The 26,358-nt window shown below is 36.3% G+C and overlaps 1 protein-coding gene across 1 annotated transcript in view; it reads right to left on the reverse strand.

Moving 5' to 3' along the window:
- The window catches only part of LOC148646414 (CUB and sushi domain-containing protein 1-like), a 611,078-nt gene that overhangs the window by 187,709 nt on the left and 397,011 nt on the right, over positions 1-26,358 (reverse strand). The window contains exons 6-7 of the mRNA XM_088609709.1: positions 7,894-8,006; positions 3,072-3,149 (exon numbers count right to left, since the gene is read on the reverse strand). Of these exons, the coding sequence (XP_088465835.1) occupies positions 3,072-3,149; positions 7,894-8,006 (191 nt within the window). The remainder of the gene's footprint in view (positions 1-3,071; positions 3,150-7,893; positions 8,007-26,358) is intronic.

Genomic DNA, 26,358 nt, shown 5'->3' on the forward strand with positions numbered 1-26,358 from the left:
TACTGACACAGGTCTCCACATAAATGCAGTTATCCTGAGGCCATTAAAAAAACCCTTTTCAGCAGTTACTGAAGACTGATGTAATACCCACTGACTGGTTAGTACAAAATTACAAAATTGGCTGAAACATTGTGTTTTCTTTCTTCTCTTTTCAACTTGTATGTAGTATTGTTTTGACGAGTGCTTGTATTTCACTGTACTTCTTTCATGCTCGTTTCTGAATATTATATAAGGTGCTCTCTTTCTTCTTTTGTTTTACTTCACTGGTTAGCAGATTGTCAGAATTGAAGCTTATTCTTATTCTTGCCAAATAAATTTTAAAGTTATAAAGTTACAAAAATGTGCTTTATACTTTGTTGGACAAACCAGATTTTTTTTCTTTAAACTCTGCCCTCATTGCTCTGGCAAATTCTGCGACAGTTTAAACACATTTTTTTCTGCCTGTTCAATCTAACCTTACAAGAAGGGTGTAAGTACGTTGAAATCTGAGGTAAATGTCAGCAGAAATATGAAGAGTGGATTTTACAATTAACACAGCACATTAACATGGCTGAAGTAGTTTACTTTTGCTATATAGGCCTGGTTTGCTATGCTAATTGTAATAGAACATGCTTGATGAAGCACAGAATGGCGGGAATTATTAATATAATTAAAAGCCATGTTATACCGGAGAGTTTTTATTAGAGAAATCATCAGAGTTTTTATGGTTTAATAAATTTTAGGGAAGTTTGTTTTTTCAACCCAGTACATATACTGAAGATACCTTTAACTTGTTTCTTATTAATGTTGAAATTAATTACATTTTTGCACTGGGAATAAGGCTTTTAAGCCTTAACATACACACATGTGCATACATGCATTTTGTATCAGTTTGTGACAAAATTACTTTCTTTCTGTAAATATTCAGGTAATTGAGATAGTGACACAACAATCCTATTTCTTATACAAGATTAAATACAGATTAAATACAGCATGCCACAGGCATGGCTTAAATGGTAAAGTTAAATGTATTATATTGGATCATAGAGAATCACTTGGCTCTCTCTCTGCTGCGGTCACAATTTAAAGCAGCTTTCAGCTCTGGGCTTGTTATCAGCATCATTTAGTGTTTAGTTCCTAAACTCAAGCACGTCTTAAAATAAGCATTGATTTATTTATGTTTTCATTATGTGAAATCACATCAAGGTCTTTGGGTTCAATTCCTCCACTATGTGCATGCCTTTTCCATTCCTGTGCACAGCGGAAAGCTCCTCTTTAGCCACAAAAAATAGGGCTTGGAGACTTTAATAGCAAAGATGTAATTCTTCATTTCTGTTTTAAAAGCCGTTATTAACTAACTGAGCCGAGAGCCTTATTCATCCATTTCTTGAAAGAAGCAGGTCACGGGTGTAAAGGTTCAGTTCCTTCAGCCTGTCATGGCAGAATATTCTTAAACCCCAGGAATGGATCTGGTGGCCATCACAGGGATTCCTGAGCAGCAATATCTTTTGTGAGACAGTGACCAAAGTTGAACTGGAGTGTAAAGTATTCTTAATAAGGTCACAGCAGTACATTGTGTACTGTAAGAATTGGGCACTTACTGTATAACTATGTATCATAAGATTTTGTTTGGAGTGTTAATATAAATTAGTGACACAGTTCTTCTTCATTGCAAATGTAAAAGCAATTATTTAACATGTATCGCGTAGTAGGGTAAGTGCCTGTACAAAACAAATTCTCTGGACTCCTTTTAACTTTATTGTCATGGTTTTCAGCCTACATTAACGTGTAAAGATTATCTACTGTTATGGATGTATGCATGAAAAACTAAGACTAATCAGATTAGATTTTTCTTATCTGCAAGGTTTTTTGTAAAGTTTTAAAATGTGTATTTGAAAACTTTCCAGAATTGTTCAAGATTATTTCTAAGCCATTTTGAAAAAGTTTAAAGGAATTGTGAATTTAGCTGATAAAATCCAGAACAGAATGTGCAGGCCACAAGTAGACTAGACTAAGATGATTGATCTATTTAATGTTTACAGCTACTAAGTAGAAGAAGGAGCAATGATTAAATTAATTTGTAGAATAATTTACATATAAAACAGTGGCATTATGCGGGGGGCGTGTTCAGTGTGGAGGCGGAGCCCTGGATGAAGGGCGACGCGTTGCCGTAGTAACCGCAGCTGTCCCGGCTGATGAGGGACGAGCCGCAGCTGCGGGGCCCTTTAAGACTGAGCTCCTCCCCGGAGTGACGAGCGGAGCCCCGCAAGGGGAGGACCCTCCAGCCACAGGCCTGGGGGGGGATTGTGATGAGAGCACTGACGCCGTATTTTTATTTTCTTTTTCTTTTCGCCTGTCCCGCCGTGTATCTCCCTTTTCTTCCAGACTGTTCCCCCTGCTGTGCCAATTGGTTCTTTTAATCCCAGGCTGTACCCCGTTAGACGGGGTAAGTCCAGCCTAGACGCCACTATGCAAAGCAGCACATTTTCTCGCTGGCCTCACACCGGTGACTCCGCCCCCTCAGAGGGGGCGTCGACTCTGACCGCTGTTCGCCGCGGCTCCTCCCACTGCCGCACTGCTACAAGGGGACTTTAATAATTTAGATTTACTAAACGACTGAATATAAGAAGTGTAAAATTACTTCACCAGTTGAATTAAGGAGAAGATGGCATTTAACACAAAAGTGTATCCTGTCCTTATACAGGGGAATTGATTCGGGCATTCTGGGACAGAGGAGAGAGTTTTATCTACTTATGCACATGTTGGTTTTAATTAGTAAAATTAACACTAGAAGATGAGCTTGGAATCAATGTGTTCTCAAACCGTGAAAGTTGTGATCAATGTGATGTGGTGATCTTGGACAAACACAAATGTCTTTTTTCTCCTTCTGTAATATTAGAAAACAATTCAGCTTACTCTATAGTACAGATATGAAAGTATACACACATAACATGCAGACATGACATAACTTTCAAGGGTGGCAATAAACACTGTTACACTGTTAAACTGTGTTTATTTTCACTTCTTGTAATAAATTTAAATGGTGGACTAATAAAGTAGGAAAATGAGAAGTAGAAAAATAAGGAACTTACAGACTGTGTTTTTGTGGTTGGTGTCTTTACTTGGCAGCATCTTAACCCCTCTTGATTTCAGTTCAATTGCTTTTTTTACTGTTGGGACAGAAATTGAAGACATAGGCATTAGATTAAGAATCCTTAAAAATACCTGGGAGGATGGTTTTGAGCAAACTATGTAATTCCCCCTGTAAACCATTCAGGAATGATTTTCCCTTATTCCAGCCTTAATAGTGCTGTAAAGTGATACAACATTTCATTGTAGAAAAACCGTGAATCTTCCTCCTGGGATAAAATCACTGTAGTGAGGGTGAGGGCAAAACATACAACTTTCCAATTGACTTTTAATGCTTTGCATTTTTACAGAAAGCACTACCCTGTGAAACAGCACAGTAGGGATGTTACAGGTGGAAAGTACTAGTATTTTATTTGATAAAGCCAGCAGTACAAGACAAATAGTGGACGATAAAGTTCATATTATGAATAAAAAAGAATACACTTAATTTAAAAATGTCTCAGCATGCCAATTACAAATCACACATGTAATCAACACTATGTGATTTTAAGGACAAAATACAGTATCTTAATTTACTTATTGTCAAGCCATATGTTACATATGTAAAAGATAGTAAAGACAAATTTCAATAAGCTCTGATCGCAACAAAAGCAATTCAGTGAGATGGAATACAAATAAGTCCTTTCAACATGTTATGCTGTTTACAAAGTTTCTAACCATTGGTTGAATAATTTATATTATTTTCTGAAGAGTATGGTGCATTTATTATCAATGTTTTTACATGATGATTACTAGCTACAGTACACAACAATATCAATTTTAAATTTTACAGTACTACCATAGAACTTTGAGCAGCAGCAGTTTTTAGCTGCTACTTTTATAACAAAAAGAAGAATGACAGGCGGACAGTCTCTAACAGCTCTTGAAGGATGAAACTAAATGCACTATTTTACTATTCAAGAACCCTAAACAAATTGCTGGTAAAAGATATTGTATATCTTTAATGGGAAAAATGTCCAATTTATAAAGTTGAATACAATTTAAGTTCCAATAAATTACTTTTAAAATGATGTAAGTTATTTTTATTAGTGTTGAATAATTTTTAAAAAAGTTTCACATCTTTAAGAAATAGTGACACTGCTATGCTGTATTTTACAGTTTAGCACAGTACATTAAATCCAATGCTGTTGTCATTAAACAGAAACATAATTAAATTGCCGTAATTAAAAACTAAATTAATCCCTGCAGCCTTCGACCCAGGAACTTTTGACATGAGGAAAAAAACTGTGCAATATTCAAGGCAAATGATGAAATCCTCTTCCTTCAGCTGTCAAAACCTGGTAAGAGCTCTGAGTAATTAGCAAATGAAGAAACCATTCAAATCAGACAAACACTATAAATAATGAGAACTGACTCTGTGACAGTGTATTACACAAAAGAAAATAAATGGCTGTAACATAAAATGGGAATACTACAATAAAATCCCAACTGAATGACATACTTTTCAGCCAATGTCTTAAAAACAATAGCATAGAAATTTCCTCATTCATATGGACAATTTATCATCTTCTAAAAGAAGGTTTTCTAAAACATTGTTTTGATAATACTGAAGTGTACTTTCTGATTAAAAGTTCTAGGCAAGAGAAATTCCTAATCGTGAATTGCATTTCTTTGTTTTCATCCTTATGGGGAACCGTCCAACCATCCACTAACTGCTTCATCCAATACAGGATCTTAGGGGAGCCGCCAGCTATGCCTGCAAGCAACGGGTGCAAGGCAGGGTACACCCTGGAAGGGACGCCAGTCTATAAAAGGGCACACACACAAGCATAGAAGCAAACACGTACACACTTGCGCTGGTGCCCATTTTACCAGAAGCCAATTAAACCACCGGTAAGTATTTGCACTGCAGGGGGACGATCACAGGGAGAACATTAACTCTGTGCAGACGGCACCCCAGGTCTGGAATTGAGCCCTGGGCTCCAGTGCTGTGAGGCAGCAATGCTATCTGTACCACTGGGCTACATGAGTAACAGAATAGTAACGTTTCTAAATTGTCACTAAATTGTCAATTATTTTGCCTCAGTTTCCAGGTTTAACACAATGGATCGTATAACCACTCTGCATAAAAATGTATTAAGGTACTCCACAGGAGAAAAAAAAATCCCTCCATTCTAAAAGCAACGTGATTCTAAATTCTGTTACAGCACCAAATATTCTTATTTGCATTACGACAATCTATGTTAATTATTTGAGCACTTTCACACAGACGAGCAACCACAGTCATATCAACATGTTTCCAGTTGTAGGTCAGTAATTCCCCTACAGAAAAAATGTTTGCTGACAAAGTAACTCGATCTTAGGATCTTAGAAAACGAGATGTCAGAAACTGGAACAAACCATGTCCTGATATATATATTTTTAAATCACAGTTTATGCAATGTGGTGAGATGAACACTAAATTTCTGACCAGTATGGTACACTCGAAATACTGTATATCAATTATCATTTTTTCACTCTCAAAATATGGTAACAATAGTCGTGAGTTAAGTGACTATCAAAAGGCATATTCTAAGTAAATAAGCGATTTCAGATTTTCAGTAAATAGCAAGAGAGATGCAGCAGGTCAACGAAGAGTCAAAGCAAGGAACGCAAAAGAGTCAGGACAGCAAGAGTCAGGGAAAGATGTGGACTTCTGAACAGTGAATTACACTTTTATAAAGACTAGGAATTGCATGGGAAAACATAAATGTCTGATTCAATGTGTTATTAAAGACCAATTCAAAAATAAAGCACAAACACTATAACCACAAATGGGGGAGAATGAGGAAGTATAGGCAAACTCGTCTGACCCACCCACCCGCAACTCATCTTCTCATCCTTTAGCACGGTGGTCCTCAGTTCTGGTCCTGAGGGAGCCCTGTGTCTGCAGGTTTCCATTCCAGCTAGGCCCTTAATCACCACTGCTAATTATTGCCTGTAGGTCGTCTGCTTGCTTGTTTAGATTTTTTTTCAGCACTCTATCCTTGGTTTCAAAATAATTTAATTATAATGTACCAAAAATAATTCAGATAACTTCAGTACACATAACTTCATGGACTGTCTCCATAAATTACCAATGAACAATTTTCTCCCTTAGTTCTGACAAAAAAGCTCTTAATAGGAATGGCGATGTTTCAGACACTTTCACAGTGCTCGCCTGTCTTTCATTTTAAATCTGATTGGTCATATTTCAGCTAACACACCTGAATGAGGACAGGTTGGTACTAATTACAAATCCCATTTCATTTGTTGAGAACTGAAAAGAAATTTGAAAATGGGTTCCAAATAGAAAATTGAAGCCAATTAGCCTGTGAGTAAGAACAAAATCCAGAGGACACAGGGATCCCCCAGGACGCAGATTGAGAATTACTTTTAAACTAAATAACACGCACCACAAGACCTATGCCAGAGGTTAAGAAGGAAGCTTGTCCCTCACAGGCAGTACAGCATTGTGGACACATTGATCACCATGCCACTGGCCAAAGAAAGTCCTGGTTGACTAAACTCAACCCCCCCTTGGCGGCGCCGCCCCTTGGGGAATCCTTCATGGGCAGTGTGAGAGTGCTCTGGGCGAATGTGCTGCTGCTCTAGCCCTGACCTGTTGCTGGAAGACCTGTGTGTACAGAGTGATACAGTATCCACTGACTGGAGGACAAAAAGCAGAACCTCTGTGTGCTCCACTCCCAGCACGGAGAGGAACTCACCACAGACCAAGGGAATGTGAGTCTGAGGACTTCCAGATTGCTTGTTTGAGAAGAGTCTGTGTGATATTATACCGTATAAATCTTTTTTGAAAGAAAATATAAATTTTGTGAAAGTTTTGTTTTAGAAGAGACTGAGAGAGACTTAATTGTTTTGAAACCAATAAGTAGCTTAGCTAAGCGGTATGCTAAAGAGAGACATCATGAAAAACATTCGAAGCTCAAAAATGAGCTGAGGCTCTTGTTTTGGTATTATAGTTTGTGGTGTTTTTAAAGCTTATGACTGTACTGTATGTATCTGGACCTGCCCATTTTAAAGATCCTGCTACAGCACAACTGATGACCATTCCCAACTGGCTAATGACATGATGGGGCCCAGGAACTCTTGATTATAAAAACTGTACTTCTGAGCGCTTATTTACCAGCTGAATCATTTCAGAGGACTATTACAGTATTTCAGTTTCATCTGCCTGTCTCATTATAATAAAATTTAATATTGATGGTTATGAAAAATTAGTAATTTTCCAAAATTTCTATACTAAGAACTACTCTTGTTAATTGGCACTAAGTAGTTCAAGCTGAAGAAATATGGTATTGTGCAAAATTCTTTCTGCATTATTTTGTATTGTATGAGTTATTAATTACTATCAGAACTAACAGCTTTAAATATAATAATTATACTTTCATATTTTGCAAATGAAGATGCAAAAGAATAGCCTTTTGTTGTATCTCATCCATGTTGCCTTGTGATTTTAAAATTAATTGCTTAATGTTGCTGACACAAGAATTTGCTAATTCTGTTCATCTTGGATACTCATTTGTTTTCTAATTTATCTTCAGATAATTCATCATAATCCACACACACAGATTGATTTTTTCCCCAGTCCCTCCAGTATTTTGGAATGATGCAACCTGACTACAGAGACTGAAATATAATCTGTATAAAAGGTTCTCTGAGCAAATGTTGTTGAGATGTCACTGGTTAGCTGCATGACAACATAGTACTGCTAGTGCCCTGACATCAGCTTTAGTATCAAGATCTTTGTCTTCCTCTCCCCTTCCACAAACACCGATCCCTTACCTTGGTATTGGGCATGAAATCCTTTTCGTCGATGGTTGCTGTCAGATGTGAAATGCAGGCGAAGCCAATTTTTGCTGCTAATGACAGGGGAAGGCAGATTCATGCCAGTCAGCCTGAAAGAAAATACAATTCTTATTTCAGAGGAGCCATCTTGTGTTGCAGCAGACACAACATCTGGAAAGAACCAGTCATTACTAGGGTAAAAGACAACTTGTTATAAAGCACTAAATCTTAGGAACACATAAACAGATGTTATCTTTAATTAAAATGTTTAGAACATTTTGGACTCTAACAATAATGAGAAAGTGATTGATTTCAGAATATCAGAATGCAAAAAGGGAATCCTGGTTTTGCTGTGATTGGTTAAGAAAATCTGTCCAGATATTCATTTTGTTATTTAGATCCTGCTCTGAATTCACCCAAGGTAAATTCATCATCTCATTAGACAGAGCACAGAAATGTGTTTTTTAAGAGACCTCATGTGTACAGTGACCCTGTGCTGTGGATCTTCCCAGTCTTCACCTACATCATCTGATTTATTTGCAATGCACTCTTGAGCAGTGCTGATGCTTTATTACAATTTTATAACTAACTTCCGCATTAGAACAGGGCATTCATTGTACGTGTTAAACATTGGTGTTGACAGATTCCAACTGATCTTATTGACTTTTCTACTGACAATGTTCTGAACATCATTGGTTAAAACTTTCACTAACTTTTAAAAACAGATTCACTGTTAATAAGCTATATTTTAAATATTATAAATAAAAAGTTTATGTAATCAGTCATTCAGAACTCTTTCCTTCTGTCTTTATGCCATTCCTTTCTTTTATTTTTTAAAATAAAATTGCCAGTTACGTTTGTTATGGGCAAGACCTGGGTTCGAGCCAATGCAGTGAGGCATGAACTAGGGTGGGAGCGGCGAGGGCACAAGCCCTAGAACCGAATCCGTTACAATAACAAAAGGACAGACATGGAAATGGGCTATTTGGAAGTCGCAATTGCAAGATATAAAGTTGGAATTCTGAGTTTTTAAGTCGCAGTTCTGAGATATAAAGTCACAATTGCGAGATATAAAGTCTGAATTCTGAGATACTACGTCGCAATTGCGAGATACCATAGCGCGTTTTTTTTAACTCCCTGGCGGAAATGGGCTTCCATATAACTGAGACTGAATAAGGTACAGTATATGAGTTAGAAATGTTTCAGAAATGTCACTTTTACGATACTACACAAAGAGTGGCAATTATTTTCTCACATTTCCTGAACGTAGGCTGTAATATATAGTATATGTAATAATAGGAATTCCACCAATAATCTGATGGTGTTTTATGAGCCACAGATGAAAATACAGTATGTGGCACGTGTTCTACAGTGTTCTGGTAATTCGATACTTGGAACAGAATTACCTTTTGCTGAGACTGTGATGGGGGCATTGGTGTGTAGGATTGTATTTATATAGATATTCCACTGGCTCCATCAGTTCTCAATTGTACCAAGGATTGATCTAACTAGGAAAGGGCATGCAGCTTTAGATGACCTAACATCACCTGTTGTAATATTATATAAAAGAAAAACTTCCACCCCAGCAAGAAAAAAATAAGAAGAAAATAAAAAATGATAACTCAGCAGTGGAGCCAGCATCAAGTATGTAAAAAGCACCTAAAGACAGCTCTACAGCCAGAACAATGTTTTTCTTCTTTTTTCTTTTTGGAATTAACCTCTCTTCGTTCCTCTGCAGCTCATGTTAAAATGCAGCTCCCTATCAGAATTAATCGTGTACCGTATATACAGTAGATATCATAACTAAGAAATATAAAGATTGTAGTTTTAGTAGAAATATGAGCAGAGTCATATCTATTATCTCTTTACTTTGTACAGTCATCCGTCGATAGATGCCAAGCTCTTAATTTTAAGAAGAAGAATTCAGTAGATTGTACAATTTCCACAAATAACAAGATATCAGCTCAGCAGATGGAACTGAAACATAATGAAGTGAAACAAATAACAAGTGATTCCATTCCCTAACCTCTTGGAGTAGGGATGCCAATTTTATACAACTCTAGGGCATACAGCCCGCTGTCCATTGCAGCTGTCACTCACACTGCAACCTTTCTTTTGACACATGGCATTACTGCCACCACACACAATGTGCCAGGAATGGATGTAGTGCCTTCAGGGAACATTGTGATACACATTCCTTTTAGTCAAGCACAATTAAAAGGATATAAGATATCTCGTGGGATAAGAAAAGGGATTTAATTTCAGAAGACAAAAAATATGTACATCACTCTTCATATCAAACCTCATTATGCTGGGGAATTCAGATATATTTTTCCATTTTTCAGCTGTACATGATTATTGTGATTATTCGCCACACTACTAAGATTAGCATTCAGCAGCTGAATTTGTAATCACGCTTACTGTTGTCATTAACTTCCTAATTACATACAGTAGGTGCACCAAAAAATTCAAAAATTCAAAAAAATGCAACAGAAAACCTGAAAACTATCTAATCAAGAGAATAGAGAATCAGATGTTGCTCATCATTTATGTAGCAGCTCGCGTGTGTTGCAGTAGGGGAGTGAACACAGCTGTGGCTGATCCTAACTAGGGTGCTGAGCCACAGGTGTGTGATAGATACAGCATTTAACCTTTCTTTTCATGACAGAGATGTGGGATGGGGAGAGTAAAACAAGGGGCAGACAGCTGACAGAGCTACTCTGAAAGCACATAGACCAATAGACAACAGAACATGAAGAAAAGGCAAAGAAACTGAGGTGAAAAGCAGTAGAACTTCAAGGCAAGCTTTTTTTCCCACAGGGGAATTTTTGCTGTTTTATTCTGTTATTGTGAACTTGGGTGCATCCACTCCACTAATTAAACGACCTCCATAACTTTATACGTCCTTTTGTTCTCCCATGTCTGGCTACTGGGAGTGTCAAGAAGTACAGGGTTTCTTTAACAGTTTAAGAGTTAAGTCAGAAAGGATAGAAAAAATGAGGGAAACCTAGATAATGTATTCATTGAACTATCAGTGAAAAAACAAAGCATTTAAATTCTTAATATGGTGAAGCAGGCATAATTGCGTTAGACAAGGCAAAAGCTGTTGAAATTATTTTCTCATAAGCATCCTAGACTACACAAATATCAGAAATAAACATGTAAACAGATTCGTCCTTGCACAATTTAATTTTTCATACAAAAGCAAGATCTAATTTAGAAGAACTTTGTCTTTTTTATTTAGGAAAGCTAGTAATGTTATGCCATAACGTGACCGCACAATGTAGTTTCCTTTATTGCTAGGCAATGAAAAGCCGATAGTCCCAAAAATCATTGTTCTTTTAATTTTTATTTACCATATTTTGATATGCATTATGGTAAACTCCTAACTTCTGTCTCTACTACATATTTGTTTATATTTCTGAGAGTTTGCCTTGGGTGTTTCTGAAACATTTTTAAAACATACTGTGACAGACCCTACCCTGAAGCAGGGTGGTTGCAAGGTCAAAATGCACAAAAAATGAAAAAGTGAAATCCAGGAGGCTTTATTTTAGCCCTTATCAATTTAATACAACATTCTAAAAACCAACACAACCACCACTAGCAGCTTGCATGACCTTTACATACCAAACACAAATAGTCTTCAGCACTAATCTAATCAATTATCAAATGAACACCCACTGTGTTGCTATTTACAAAGTTTAGATACGCTACAGTGGCCACTAGTGGCAGTCCAATTGTAACTGCAACTCTTCCTTCAATAGCAATGTAATGTAAAATTCATCTGTGCGTTATTAATAATAATAATAATAATAATAATTGCTTACACTTATATAGCGCTTTTCTGGACACTCCACTCAAAGCGCTTTACAGGTAATGGGGACTCCCCTCCACCACCACCAATGTGCAGCATCCACCTGGATGATGCGACGGCAGCCATAGTGCGCCAGAATGCTCACCACACATCAGCTATCAGTGGGGAGGAGAGCAGAGTAATGTAGCCAATTCATAGAGGGGGATTATTAGGAGGCCATGATTAGTAAGGGCCAATTGGAAATTTGGCCAGGACACCGGGGTTACACCCCTACTCTTTTCGAGAAGCGCCCTGGGATTTTTAATGACCACAGAGAGTCAGGACCTCGGTTTTACGTCTCATCCAAAGGACGGCGCCTGTTTACAGTATAGTGTCCCCGTCACTATACTGGGGCATTAGGACCCACATGGACTGCAGGGTGAGCGCCCCCCGCTGGCCCCACTAACACCTCTTCCAGCAGCAACCTTAGTTTTTCCCAGGAGGTCTCCCATCCAGGTACTGACCAGGCTCACACCTGCTTAGTTTCAGTGGGTTGCCAGTTGTGAGTTGCAGGGTGATATGGCTGCTGGCCCTCATGGCCCCCCATGAGTATGGGAGGTAGCTTTACCAAACATCATTAAATTAAAAAAACACATTTTACTTTATTTTGAAAAGTTCATAATATGAAAATGTGGTTTGAAGAAAGAGTAGAAATAAAGTTGTTTAAATCAGACTTGATTCTCTGGTATTTTACTTCTACGTTGTGTTATCTGAAGATAAATTTGATTAAACTTTGATAGCGAAATAATAACACTGAGCCCAAATCTGCTTTTAACAAAGACCTAATAATTTAATTTGATTCAAAGAAATGTTTGGAAGTTGAGATATGTGCATCTAATCAAAGCTACAAGTCTACATCTGCAGTTCAATCAAGTTAATCTCTAATGTGTATCAAATCAACATTTTGTTTAAATACCCCTTTATAGCTATACTGTAGAATAAGCTAATAATGGTGACATTAATTTGGAAGCAAATGTGGGGCCTGAGACTCAGTAGACTGAGATTTTGTAAAAAACATGGACTGCCTGTAACTGAGAGGAAGAAAATACAAAAAATGGAAAGATTAACAGAAGTAATTGTGCTAGAAACAGAGAGAGACTTACCAGGTGGAGGGAACCAATGGAGGGATTTAAGAATAGCTTGGTAAAATATCTACACTAACACCTAAAGAGATAATAATAATAATAATCAATCCATCCATCTTCTAATCAGTTCATCTAGTTCAGGGTCAGGATGGAACAGATGATTATTCCAGCACTGAAGGCAGCATTGCTAACCACTTCCCCACCATGCTAACCTGATAATAATAATAACAAACTTTATTTTCATGGCCACACTTCATGTACAATTTTAGAAAATGAATGCACAGGGTAACAAACAAGTATGCGAAAGATCCTGCAAGACAATGCCAACCTTGAAAGGTTCTGTCATCTATGAATGAAAAATTAGGACAGATAATTAGAATAAGGCGGAGATGGTGCTGTAAGGGAAGCAAACAACCAAAATTGAAATGGATTGAGAGTCTTTGTAGGAAGTGAAGCAGTAGGCAAGAACTCGCTCAGTGTTCTGCGCAGACTCATTGTTTCATAAAATATCATTTCTGTTTTTTACATGGAGAAATAGAGATCTAAAATAATATAACTTTGTAATTACACAATATAAAGTTAAGGTAAACAACACTGATGTTCAGTGTTGGAAAAGACAGAAAAGTTTAAATTCTGTATTCAATATTCCTGTCACAACATCATCATAAAATATTGGTTAAAAATAAACAAAAGCTGAGTTGGCAATATATATCTGAGTGACAGCAAATGACTGCGCACAGCTCCAAAAACTGTGTTATACGTTATTGGAATAATACAATGAATAGACTTATCAGTCTTGTGCAGATGGAAGCCATGTACACACAGTGGTCAGCACTTTCTTGTCCTTTAATTTTCAGTTGTTTCCTAATAAAATTGCACGAATGCTTTCCCAGAAAGTGCTCACAGTTAAAATATTAGTTTCCTGATAATGAAACAACAACACTAAATACTGTTTACTGGAAGAGAATACTTTGTGTTTAAACAGAAGCCAGAGTTTATTTATTATGCAGAGGCCTGTGTCCCTTCAAATGCAAGACATTAATATTGGTATATAACCTTCCTACTTGCATTTTCAACGTACTGGATGCATGATGGTTGTTTTTTCATTTGGTGAGGGTCAGTATCTGCTAGAACAGAATCGCCTTTTAAGAGGCCGGGTCAATATTTAGCAAGTTATTTTAAAGTGGTTTTAGCTACAAGCCTTGAGGACAATGTTTTGATGTTGTACTGTACATCTGCACATCAGTGCACTTCTGACACTTCTTCAAACTCACTGTACCAGTAAAATAGACCTCTTCAGGTTTTCTCACTAGCCTTTCATCATCTGGCAGCCTCAAAGAATGGATGTTAGCCTTCGAATTTCAAATTGCATACATTAGTAGTCACTATGGTCAGATCTGGCTGAAGGTTAGTGATTGCTGTTATTCTCCCAAGCAGTATGCTTGTATAGGCAGGTGCACTGAAACAGCGGCTAAATTGGCCAAAATTCTCCACCTCTGTTCTTCCTAAGGAAACCCTGGTTCTTGAGTGCCAGGATCCTGCACTGATTGAGACCTGGAAAAGAGCTAATTTAACTTTCTTAGCCACATAATTAGTCAAATAAAGTTAATACCATCTTGGACAGAATGACAACCAGAAAAAAAAATCCAGCACTAATGCTATTATAATGGATTTTTTTCTATGGCATAAAGCAGTTACCAGGAGGACCACATGATGGTGGTCGTTTTATTGTCTTTTCATAGTAGATTAAGACTGCATTGGTGTAGTCAGGAGAACCATTGCTTTGATTGCAAACATTCTTGTTTGATCTGAGGGTAATAATTGTAAATTCAGTCTCATCAACTGTAAATAGATACTGTAGGCTGGATCCTCACTGAAGATGGCTTGTATATTATGATTTTATTTCCTTCTGCTAAGGTTAATCTTGCACTGAGGTTTCATGTCGCACATTCCTAATCATATTCACTAAACCTATCCAGATTTGATGATCTGCCATTATTGATATTTTAACCAGACAATATTGCCATCCATAATGAAAGCAGCAGTATCTGGACCTCAGGTTATATTCAAAGGACCCAACTATACCCAACTAAGCAGTTTGGATTCTAAATATGAACATATTTATGAAGCTTTCTAAATGGGAAAATTGTTTTATTCACAGTGGTGCTGATGGGTCTCAGTGCTTTTGAGACCCATCTTGTTCACATTCCTACTGTAAATACCATTTGAAATGTGAACAAAGCGCATATTTTACACTTGCCTTGTTTCAGAGGTCTAAAAAATATTGTCATTCTCAACATGTCAGTTATGTATTGTTTTCTAGAAATAAAAAAACACAGTGAAGAGCCTCTCCACAGTTTATTTTCAATAAAAAAGAGCTTTGACTAACTTTCCAAAATTGAACCGATTGAGAGGTACATAATTAGTATTAGGGTACAATACATTAACATTCAAGAGATTAAAGCCTGTGCACATATATTGGAAAAGGATATGAACCCTGACCAAACAACAGAAAGTCCTGTTTATTCCAGCTATAATTAATCAATACAATTAATCACAGTTACAATTAACCAATGCACCAGGGATCCAGAACCTGGTTTTACAGAGCTGACAGAGAAAGTGCTTGCAAAGTTTTATTTTTCAGTCATAGTCATTGGTGAAGGCTTTTTGTTTTCATCCTCTATTGTACTTCAGTGTCTGTAGAAGCAACAAAGTATCTGGTCTCAGAGAATGTATTTAATATGTAAGGAACCCAAGTGGATTTATCAGACAGCACACAGACACTGCACTTTGTACAGTTTTCCTATTAAAAGGAGACTTTGGTTCCCTTGGGCTGCCCTGACACTTACACATCAATCTTTGTAAGAGATTATAAAAGAGAAGACAGTGATCTGTTCAGGGATGCAAAGATACGTCAATTTAAAAGTAAAAGCAAAGGAGAAAGAAGGAAAAAAAATCTCCCTCTGTTCTCTCTCTACCTTTAACATTTCTTAAAGCCTTCTCATTTAACAATAACTGAGATGCAAAATATCAGGCGTAATAAAGTAAAGGCAGGGGAATTCAAAAGTATAAAGGTTTAATTGATTTGTATTCATTTTGATAGATTCATCCTTAGGTTACGTGACACTATATGAAACATTTTTAAAGGAATATTTGACAATACATAATAAATGGTATTGTAGTCTTATGTTCCTTCTCAACTATTTATGCAGTATATGTACTGTATATTATTAATATTGAAAACATTTTTTTCGCTTCACTTCATTGTTTGAAGCTTTTCCTTAATGCTTAAAATGGAATTACATCTCAATGCTGACAGAAATAATACATATATATATGGATTTTACAATGTTACAATTTTGCAATGTAATAACACCTCTCTTTGATTCTAGAATTGGTGCTTCAATGCAAATACATTTACTTCGCTGTATGAATTAGGACACTATAATAATTTAAAGCGTTTTGAAGACAGATTATTGAATGATTTATGACTGGTAACATAGAAATTACATTCACCATGAAATCTGAGGACGATCAGTTTTAATCACTTCAAATGCCTGATCCAAAGAGAAGAATTTGCCAGTTACATCAAATCACTTGTGACAGAATTAACAGTGTGGGCTTAATGGTGAAGTGAGAATGATGTCCTTCAAAGGCGGAATTTACCTTGAGAGGGAACTGTCCTTGAAAATTACCGCTTGTTGCATTTTGATAGTTCCCAGCGGATTTATTATTTCAATTCAAGGGAAAAAATGTCTTTGACTTAACAATGGAATAAGCACAAATACAGCTTTCAATCATGAGGTCAAAGTTGAAGTATGGTTCTCGACTGATGAATACACAGTGATTCTGACACTAATGTGAAGCTCTTAGAAACCCATTTGGCTTTAAAAAGAGAAATTAAAATGATAGTTATTCCTTAATGATTACTTCTAGCTATTTTCTAATTACTGGAAAGTAGCATGCACTTGCTGTCAAACACAAATTTAATCATTTTGAGTTATGTCTTGTTTCCACTTGAGACCAAATAAATTAGGTGATATCCATCCTTTCAGCTCCAGTGTTCTCCAATGCCATATAAAAGCACTGAGAGAAACCACCCTACTTACAAAATGATATTAATATATACTGTAAATGTGATTCTATACGTAATTCTATATTCTCATTCTATACGTTAGGTCTAAATGCAATGATACTGTTAAATTTACTAGGGTATTTCAATCAGAAGACAATAGTATTATCCGAAAGTCTGATCCCGTTAACCAAACCACTAAACCCAGAGAAACATAGGCTTGCAGGCATTAATAAAAGCAGAACAATTATGCCTGCACCATGATGAACTGAATCTCCAGTCATAGTTGGAAAACCTCAGAAATAAATTCTTTCTCTGTGCCTCTGTCACTATTTTCTTGATTTACTTTATTTCCCTACATTAGAAATTCTTTCAAAATGTTCTTCATTTCCCTTTAAGTCTCTTTTGCTAATAATGGTTCTGCACAATTTCCTCTTTAAACTGAAATGCTTAAAATGAATGTTGTTATCTAATATTTTTTTAAACCCTTTGTTTGCATAAACTACTTACAGGGGCAGCCAGAATATATACAGAGTAGGATTCATGACTGGATTGAGACTGCATGATCTGCAGACAGGACTTACAGTCTGATTGCTGGATTTGAACACCCAACCTCATGCTTATAAGTCAGTCACTTAAACTGTCAAACCACTGATCCAGTCATGTGACATGCACTGAAACAGCCATACACATATCAATGGAAAGTTTTATACTACTGTTTGTGCTGCAGTACCTAAATATAAATATATCCTTATTCATTTCTTTAGATACGCGATTCCATATTATATTCCCTATTAATCAAATTCTAAAAGTATGCTTTTGTTTACTCCGATAACGAGCGTATTCACAGAAAAGGTTAAAAAATCAATTTTCACAAAGTATATAAATGTACAGTAATATGGTCAGAAGGAGCACGTAAAAACGTTCCGAAATAACCGCATGTAAGACTTTGATGCTTAAAATGTTTAGGGAGAAATGGAATACTGGTGTGTATTTTTTTCTTTAAACTACCAATACCAGCAATATACAGTTTACATAATATGTTTATGTTCCTAAATTAATATCGTTTATGACCTTCAGATGCATTATGCTCCTCTTCTTTTAATGCTCAGCTACTAAAATTTCCCTTTAGTTGTAAAATTTCATATAAATATTCAATACTAAGTGGATTAAAACGTGTACAGTAAAGAGATTAAATGATTAAATCTTTTCACTACTGACCAATGCACCACGAGTGCCCCTGTCGGTCATTTTGGCCAGCCAATAACGTCCCGCGGTTCGCTGTGGTGGTTTGTGGGTACTTGCCTGTGGTACGGGTTTGTACCATGCATTTTGAATGGCTGCATCTGTATACACATGAGCACAATTCAGAAACCTCAACCAAGCTAGCCAGCATGTGTTTGGGAAATGAGAGAAACCAAGACCAGCCAATGAAGAGCAATGCAACCACAAGGTGAATGTGTAAGCCCACACAAACACCTTCAAACATATCAGTACACTGTACAAATAAATGACTGCCAAAGGACACGAGAATAGTAACAGCATCAAGAAATTAACATGACCCCATATTAGTGATCCACAGCCACGTTACTAAATTAAACATCTGCAAATAATTATAAAGCTTTCTCCTGCTTTATATAGTCACAGGGCTGTGCTTACTGTATAGTATACTTATAAGAATATACAGGTATGCATTTACTGTTGCTGATGAATATGCCCTTTTCTGACAGGGCAGATGACAATGACATCTTACGCTTTACATTGTCTTGTCCAATCAAGTAAAAAATAATGATCAATAAGCTGTATAATTCTGATTTATGAAAGCAGAATCCTCATAGGATAAATCTTTTTAATATAGTCGCCACCTGTGATGCTGCTCTTCATTTTTTTCCTGACCATGTAGTTTGCTATCCAATATGTTTTTAATCAACCTTGAGGGAAAGCTTTTCAAAACAGAGTCTCCACTCCTGTCAATCAAATTATTTAATTTAAAACACTTCATCACCTTTAACTTCACAAGCTGACTACAATCTATAAGCTGATGTTATGCTGACAAACTAAAAGAATATTTATTTTTCAGATTGAAAGATAAGAGAATAGCTTTGTTTTTGGTCAAAGAAGCTATCTTCAACATTTTAAGATACAGTATAATGCTTTGATAATAAGTATCCCTTACATGAGGTTTTAAACATAAGATAATGTTCAGCATGAACAGTAACAGGTAAAAGGTTATTCCATGCTGAAAAGAAAAGATACAACTTTTCAGCTGTGGAGCCTTCTTCAGGTGAACAGGACACCTGAAAAAGTCTCCACAACCGAAACATTGTCTCTTTTCTTTTCTTTACAGCACAGAATAAACATTTACCTGTTTCTTTGCAGCCTACGCATGCTGACGCAGCTACCTTACTTGAACTTACTTGCTGTTCGGCATGCTTATTATTCAATTGAATATTCATACCATTTCTCATTCTCTAGAAAAAGCCATTTCTCCTCTTCAGATTTTAAGGTAGAAATAAATCAATGCAGATATAGCAGCTTGTTTTACTGTATCTATACATGGAATCTGTTTGATACAGTAGTTGTTCTGTTTTTCCTTTCCTACTTTATTCAGAAAGCTGTGGGAGTATTGGTCAGGCTACCCAGCCATGTTGTTGAAGCTGATGTCCAGAATTCTTTCAAGATATGGCTGGGCACGATCCTTGGATCAACTACTAACTGCCGAAAAGGCTGAATGGCTTTCTTTTGTTTGTAATCTTTCTTAGATTCTTGTTCTGTGTTTGTTAGAGACTTTGTGTTTATTAATGTAGCTTCTTCACAAGATGTTGGATTGGAAGAAGGACTTACAGTAATAAATATAGTGTTGTGTTTGAGTACACCATTTTAAGTTATTAATAGCTGCCTACAGGTTTGTTTTAAAACATGATGACACATTTTATGAGCACAGATGCAGTGGTGTTGCAGCACACTGCTAATTTTGGTTAAGCTTATTTTATTAATTAGATTATTTCCCAATTTAGTATTTGCACATTTTTTATTTCACATTAATTTCTACGTTTAATTGTAATTTTCCCTTTTCTTTGTTCCTTTTGCTGTCCAGAGCAAAATAAATTGCATTGCTTAGCTGAATACTTAATTTAACAGTCTTGTGAAGCCCTGTGTCTCCAGATAAGTGCAGGACAGAAGAAGGTATGAATTGGAGAGAGAAAGAGTACGAAATCCACTGGATGGAAACCTTCAAAGCTATGGCCCTAATGAACTGAAAAAATCCTGTTTAAAAATTAAATGTATTCAAATATCTCATTAGGTTAATCCAACCCACATAACATTGCTCTTCTGAATTAACTAATTAGTTGTTAGTATACAGTGTCCTGAAAAAATACAGCACAATTTGGCCAGCACAATCAAAGCTGTTATTTTTGCTTTACGGTTGAGCAATTTGTATTAATGAACATGAGATAGGTACAAATATTGTATTATGTGACAAAAGACTTGATAAAATTGATAAAATGTACATTTTTATTTCTCTGTATTTCCATGCATATGTTTATTCGTATGAAAAAAACCATATTTTGTTTCAAAGCAGAGATATAAAGTATTCAGTTGATAGTATTCAGATCTTGAGCTTGATTTGAGCAGTCTATGATGTTCTACTTCTTTATCATGATGAAATTCTTGTTTGCTTTGGCAATATGATTTGGGTCATTGTCATGTTGCATGGTGAAGATCTGCTCAATAAATATGGCAGCATCTTCTACATAATCAGACAAAATTTTTCTGTAAACTCAGAATTCATTTATCTGCTCCCATCAGTAGTTATATAACCAATATATGGCCCAGGCTTTTACCTCCACCATGTTACAGAATATGCACATAAGTACAAGGGCGAACCACGATAAAGAGACCACCCTTTACCAAACTGAAGAACACTACCTCATCTGTTAAGCATGGTGGAGACAATGTCATAGTCTTAACAGTTTTGACCTTGCTGTTCCAAAAATTTTAGAATGCACTGGAAGTAACACACCCCTGTGTACTGGGTGAAACACTTGCATTTTTGCAGCAATGAATGAAGGTTACTTTCTTAAAAAAGAACTGGGAGATAACATGGGAGAAAGGGAGGGGCGGTGTTTAGCAGCAGTCAGTCCTTTGGAATTTATTAAAATATTATAATATTCTCCTTAAAAAGTATTAAATATATCAAACAATATAATCAAACGCAGGTATTTTCCTTAGCCTCTGAGGAGAATATTAGTCATGGTTTGTAATAACAGTCATGATACATTTTAGCCCTCTTTACGTGATTAACGCATCACTTCAAGAAATTCTATGGACCATTTGAAAGACAGTCCACAAACCTTGACAGTGTTTTCTTCTATAATGCACTGCTGATTCAGGGATGTTAATCCACGTCTTCATGTATTTATTTCTTTATTTGTTTCACCAGGTTATAAGTTAACCAAAGAGGATCAGTTTAATGAAATGCCAGTTCTTTCACAGCCACGATAATGTGTTTTGTCCTTCTTGATAAGTTCAGATATCTATCACTATAAAGCAAAGGAGGTAGTGAAAGTACTTACAGAGAATTTCAAATTATCTGGGCTAAAACAAAGTGCCATGGGCTGAGGGTGAGAAAAGTGAAACAGCACCCATTATCAGTTAAGGCTGCAGTTGTTCGGCATGAAAATTAAACAATAGAGACTATTGGATGTTTGCAAATACCTAGGTCTAATTCTCATTAAAATGACAGGAAATTTTCTAGATCATTTTTACAAAATTCCATTTACAAAAATGAAACATAATGTAGAAACTTTTGGAAGTTTGCTGACATGCCGTTGAAATTTGAGACACACTTGCGATAATCATTTGAGCAGAAACCTTACTTCCCAGTTGCTTAAAAAAATGACACACATGTGGTCCTGTCTGTAAAAAAATATTTACAGTTTTTGACAGTTCCTTAAAAATCTGGTTACAAGGTTTTATAAAAAAAGTTCAGGGTACTTATCGTACCCTAACCTTAGATTACCAGAAAAAGACATACTTTCTCTGGACATTTGTTCATCTGTGCTTTTGAAATCTTCATTCCAATAAGTAACAACTGCTAAAGGTTTCTATAAAGCCTCTAAATTAAAATAAAATAAATAGAAGTGGACAATCCTTATATTTTAAACCCAACTCCAGCATATTATGCATTGGGTGTGCAGATAACCTCACCACCTGGGAAGCACCATAGACATGATGCTCAGAACAGGTAGTTTGTTATTAGACTACAAGTCCTAAATCAAGTGAAGCCCCTTGTCGTTACATGTTTTGCCAAAATGTGGATCTAATTGGTTCTCAAGTGTGGGAAAGGGAACAAAAAATATCCATCTGACGAAATTATGATTAAGACATACAGTAGGAGAGTACAAACACCAGGTTGGAATGAAGTATTCAATTATGAGACCCAAACACTAGACACACTGGTGTAAATTAAATCTGGTCGTAAATGTGTGGACAACTAGCTTTTTTCAAGTGGACACCTAGACACAAGAGCATCAAGATATAGGCAAACGGACCATGTCAGGAAACAAAGCAGAATACTATAAATAGTCTAGCTAGTCTCCCCATAGGCCTTTTCAGGATGTAGTCACTTCTCTTTCCATATGAATTTAGACAATCTAGCAGTCTGTCCCCCTACTCTAACAGAGAAGGAAAATTGATCTAACTAAACTAAAACAATCCAAGCAACAAAACATCAAGGTCTTAAAAAGCATTAATGCAGAAATGGATATAAAGATTTTATACCCTAATAGAAAAAATCTCAGGTGATGAGCATGGATTGTCTACAGTATGTTTAATTATAGCAATAGATCATAAAGCAAAGACTGATATGCAGTGTTGAGTACTGATAATGGACACAGGGGTAAAGATAGTTGCAATTATTCAGTTATGGGTAACTTTGCAAGAGGAGCTCAAAATTACAGATACCTGAAAGAAAATAATCAAATAAAACACTACATTACACTATTTTTGCAGATCATGGATTATACTGATTATACCTTAATAAAAGTATCAGAAGGTTAAAATTTGATTAAATGTTTGTATTTGTGAAAGATCTGTGATTCAACCACCTTTCCTTGGTACAGTAGCTCTTAGCATGTGGCAAATATTCACCACTAATTGATTAATATGACCTCCTGGGCTATTTAAAGGTGTAATCTCTTACTAAGGTTGACCATACACTTTAAAACACAGGCTTGCCTGAGGCCAGGGTTGGAATTATTTCACTATTTCTGCCTTTAGCAATGACTGGAGGAACTTAGAGAAATAAATTATAAAAGAGTAACAAGAGAACAGTCAAGATAGATTAGCACATAGAAATAAAACAAAAAATAAAAGATCTTTCAACCCACAGAACAGAAAGTTTTAGAATGTGGTCACCTCCCATTCTATTTGAATGATGCATTTTAGTATGAAATCTGTCCCACTATTCTAAATGAGTAGGGCCAGAAAATATACAACTAAAGAATTCATGCAAAGGAGCACATTTATTTTCATTATGGAGATAAGAGCTTGATAAGAATTGGGAATTTGTGCCCAATCTGCCCCAGTCAGCAAATACCTGTTTAAGAACGTTATCAAAGTTGTGCACTGGGAAGACATGCTAAGGCAAGTACATCTCAGTGTCATGGTATCTGAAGCATTTGACTGGTGGTACAATAGAAGGAAGGCCGACTTTCTCTGTTGTTAGATCTAACATCAGTAATACACACTTGGATCAACTGATTTTATACTCTGACAGAGCACTAAAATCACTAAATAATCTCAGCATATAAGACATGGGACAGGGAACAGGAGATATTGTCTACATATTTCACACCTAATGGTGTTCTTGTTTTTTTATCATCACTTTCTCTGAGCACTGCCAAAATTGTTCTGTTTGAAGCTATGACTTAGACAAGTATAGTGCTAGAAAAACATGATTTACTCTTCCCTTTTTAAATACAGGTCATGAAGACCAGGTAGGGCTTTCTACATTTGCAGTTTCTCTATTGGCAGTATTCATCCTCTCTATACATTAAAATAGTCACTTACACATTACCATACTGATATTCATACATTTTTACCATGTTTGTGTTATCCTTATTTTTTGCCATACCTTACTTTTTTTATACCAAGCAGGACTACCAAGATATCCTGCCATTTTTATTAATAATTTGTAAAATAAGTAAAAGATGCCAAAAAATCATTAATAAATAATCAGAACCTTGACTTTTTTCCTGAATATTTGAGGGCAGTTGTAATCTACTCTGTTTTAGTTTCACTGAACCATAACTGTGTCCATAAAATAAATCTCAATCATGCCACTAGATTGTGACACTAGATGAGATGAGAAAAGAATGGTTGACACAGTGGCCTGTAAGATTTCCTCTCTAAATAATGAGCCACAATAAACCTTGTCCTAGCTACGTGGGTCCAGCAGAATAAAATATCTCATCTAGCATGTGTCAAGTGCACAGTGGTAAGTTGAAATCTTTTGAGCAAACACCTACCCTTAGGGAGAAAAGAAGATTGGTGACCTCAAGGAGCAAACAATTCTTAACGGTGCTATTATAATTTTGCACAAGTTGGTACAAGAATGTTTTAAGTATAAACCTTGTTGTTTTTAAGTCTGTTATGCACTATTTATTTCTGTTAATTTATTATCTCTGTTGAAGATTACTGTACAGTGTGCACATCATGCAATGTACTGTACATTACAGGGCTAACCAGTTGATTTAAGCTTCCTCTCTATCAGTAAACCTATTTCTCTACACAGTCAGCTTTTAACCTAAATGAAGGAATACGTTGTCTGAAGATTCTTCTTCTTCATCTGAACCTTATCCCACCTATGCAGTGAAGCAGAACTACACCAACCAGGGCACATTGATGAGAAAGGGACCCCACTCCTGCTCCTCGAGGAACAGACAATTTAGCCCAGCTAATCATCCTATCAGCCTGTCTATGGGGGGCAGGAGGTAACCAGAGTACCCGCAAGGACATGGGCAGACAATGTCAGCTCCACACAGAAGCCACTTTCAAATCCGGATTGGCCGACTTAAAACTCAGGAACGAGCACTTATTGACATGTCATTATGCTACCCATGCTGATGGACATAGTTCAGTTTTATTTCATTAACAAAGCTTTTTTGCTAACTACTGTAACTACAAACCATAACAACCAAAAATATTTGGTAAATAAGACAACTAGAAGCTAGTCCTGGATAATATTAAAAATGTAAGAAAGGTGATCTGATTTCCAAGGACCTAAAAGGAACAAGTGTTAGAGAAAAGGGTGAAGTTAGAATGCAATTTCTGGGACTGCACTACTTTTGATTTTGAAGTAAGAGATATTATCAGAAAAGACAGGCTTTTCACATTTAATTTAATTGCCTAATGCATTTAGAAATAATAACCAATGAAAATGTGCACTTTTATGAATAAAAATGCATATTAAAAATTGTCATAAAGGAAGGAAAAGGTTGAATTTTCTGTAGTCAATGGACTGCAGTGCTTTCAGTCATATGAATGGAAAGTCTGTTGGTCATAAGGATTGTGGGTAATGGATAGTCACAAACGTTTGCTGATGAAGGAGAAACTGGCATAAATTATCGGGGGTGTATTTAGACCTTTTGCATTGGAAAGACCTTACTGTGTGGCAGATTTCTTAATGTAATCAAGGAATTAGTGTTAAGGTTCAACAGAAATCACTTCTATATGAATCAACAATTCTCTCAGAGCAAATTAGCCATCTAATCCAAACCTCCAGGTGCTGGAATTGGAACAGCTACTGTGACAGTAAATTAGATGTTTCTGTCATAAATGGAGTTCATGTGGGGCTTTAATTGATTCAATTTAAATTAATTGATGATGGAACCCTATAGTCATTCATCTGTGAACACATTAAAATGAGACTATTGTACACATGCTAGTTCTTCATCAGATATACTGCAGAGTGTTTCTGTGAGTGTGATACACTAACTTTCAACTGAATCACTGACCAAAGTTATTCATAAATTATTTGTAACAAATTCAGATACTGTATGAACAGGATAAGCCAAATTCTTTATGTAAATGCTGTAAGCCCATCCTTACCCATGTATCACACAACGGACACCCTTTATTTGAACCTAGATGCACCGTATCTATTAATAGCCTCATCTCCCATAACCACTCCAGACCACAGGACATAGTGTTCACACAGTCTTGCTTTCTTGCAGATTTGAAATGAAACATCTGCTCAGGTAGATATCATATATGCTCATACAGTATATACAGTACTTATATACTGTACAATATATTGTGGCACCACACGCGAGGGGCGTGTCCAGTGTGGAGGCGGGGTCCTGCAGGAAGGGCGACGCCCCCTTTGCAATCACAGCTGCTCCGGCTCAAGGCGGAGCTGCCGCTGGGAGGGCTCTTTAAAGGCGCCC

This window comes from Lepisosteus platostomus, chromosome 17, assembly GCF_059453375.1.
Source record: "Lepisosteus platostomus isolate fLepPlt1 chromosome 17, fLepPlt1.hap1, whole genome shotgun sequence".
Taxonomy (NCBI): Eukaryota; Metazoa; Chordata; class Actinopteri; order Semionotiformes; family Lepisosteidae; genus Lepisosteus; species Lepisosteus platostomus.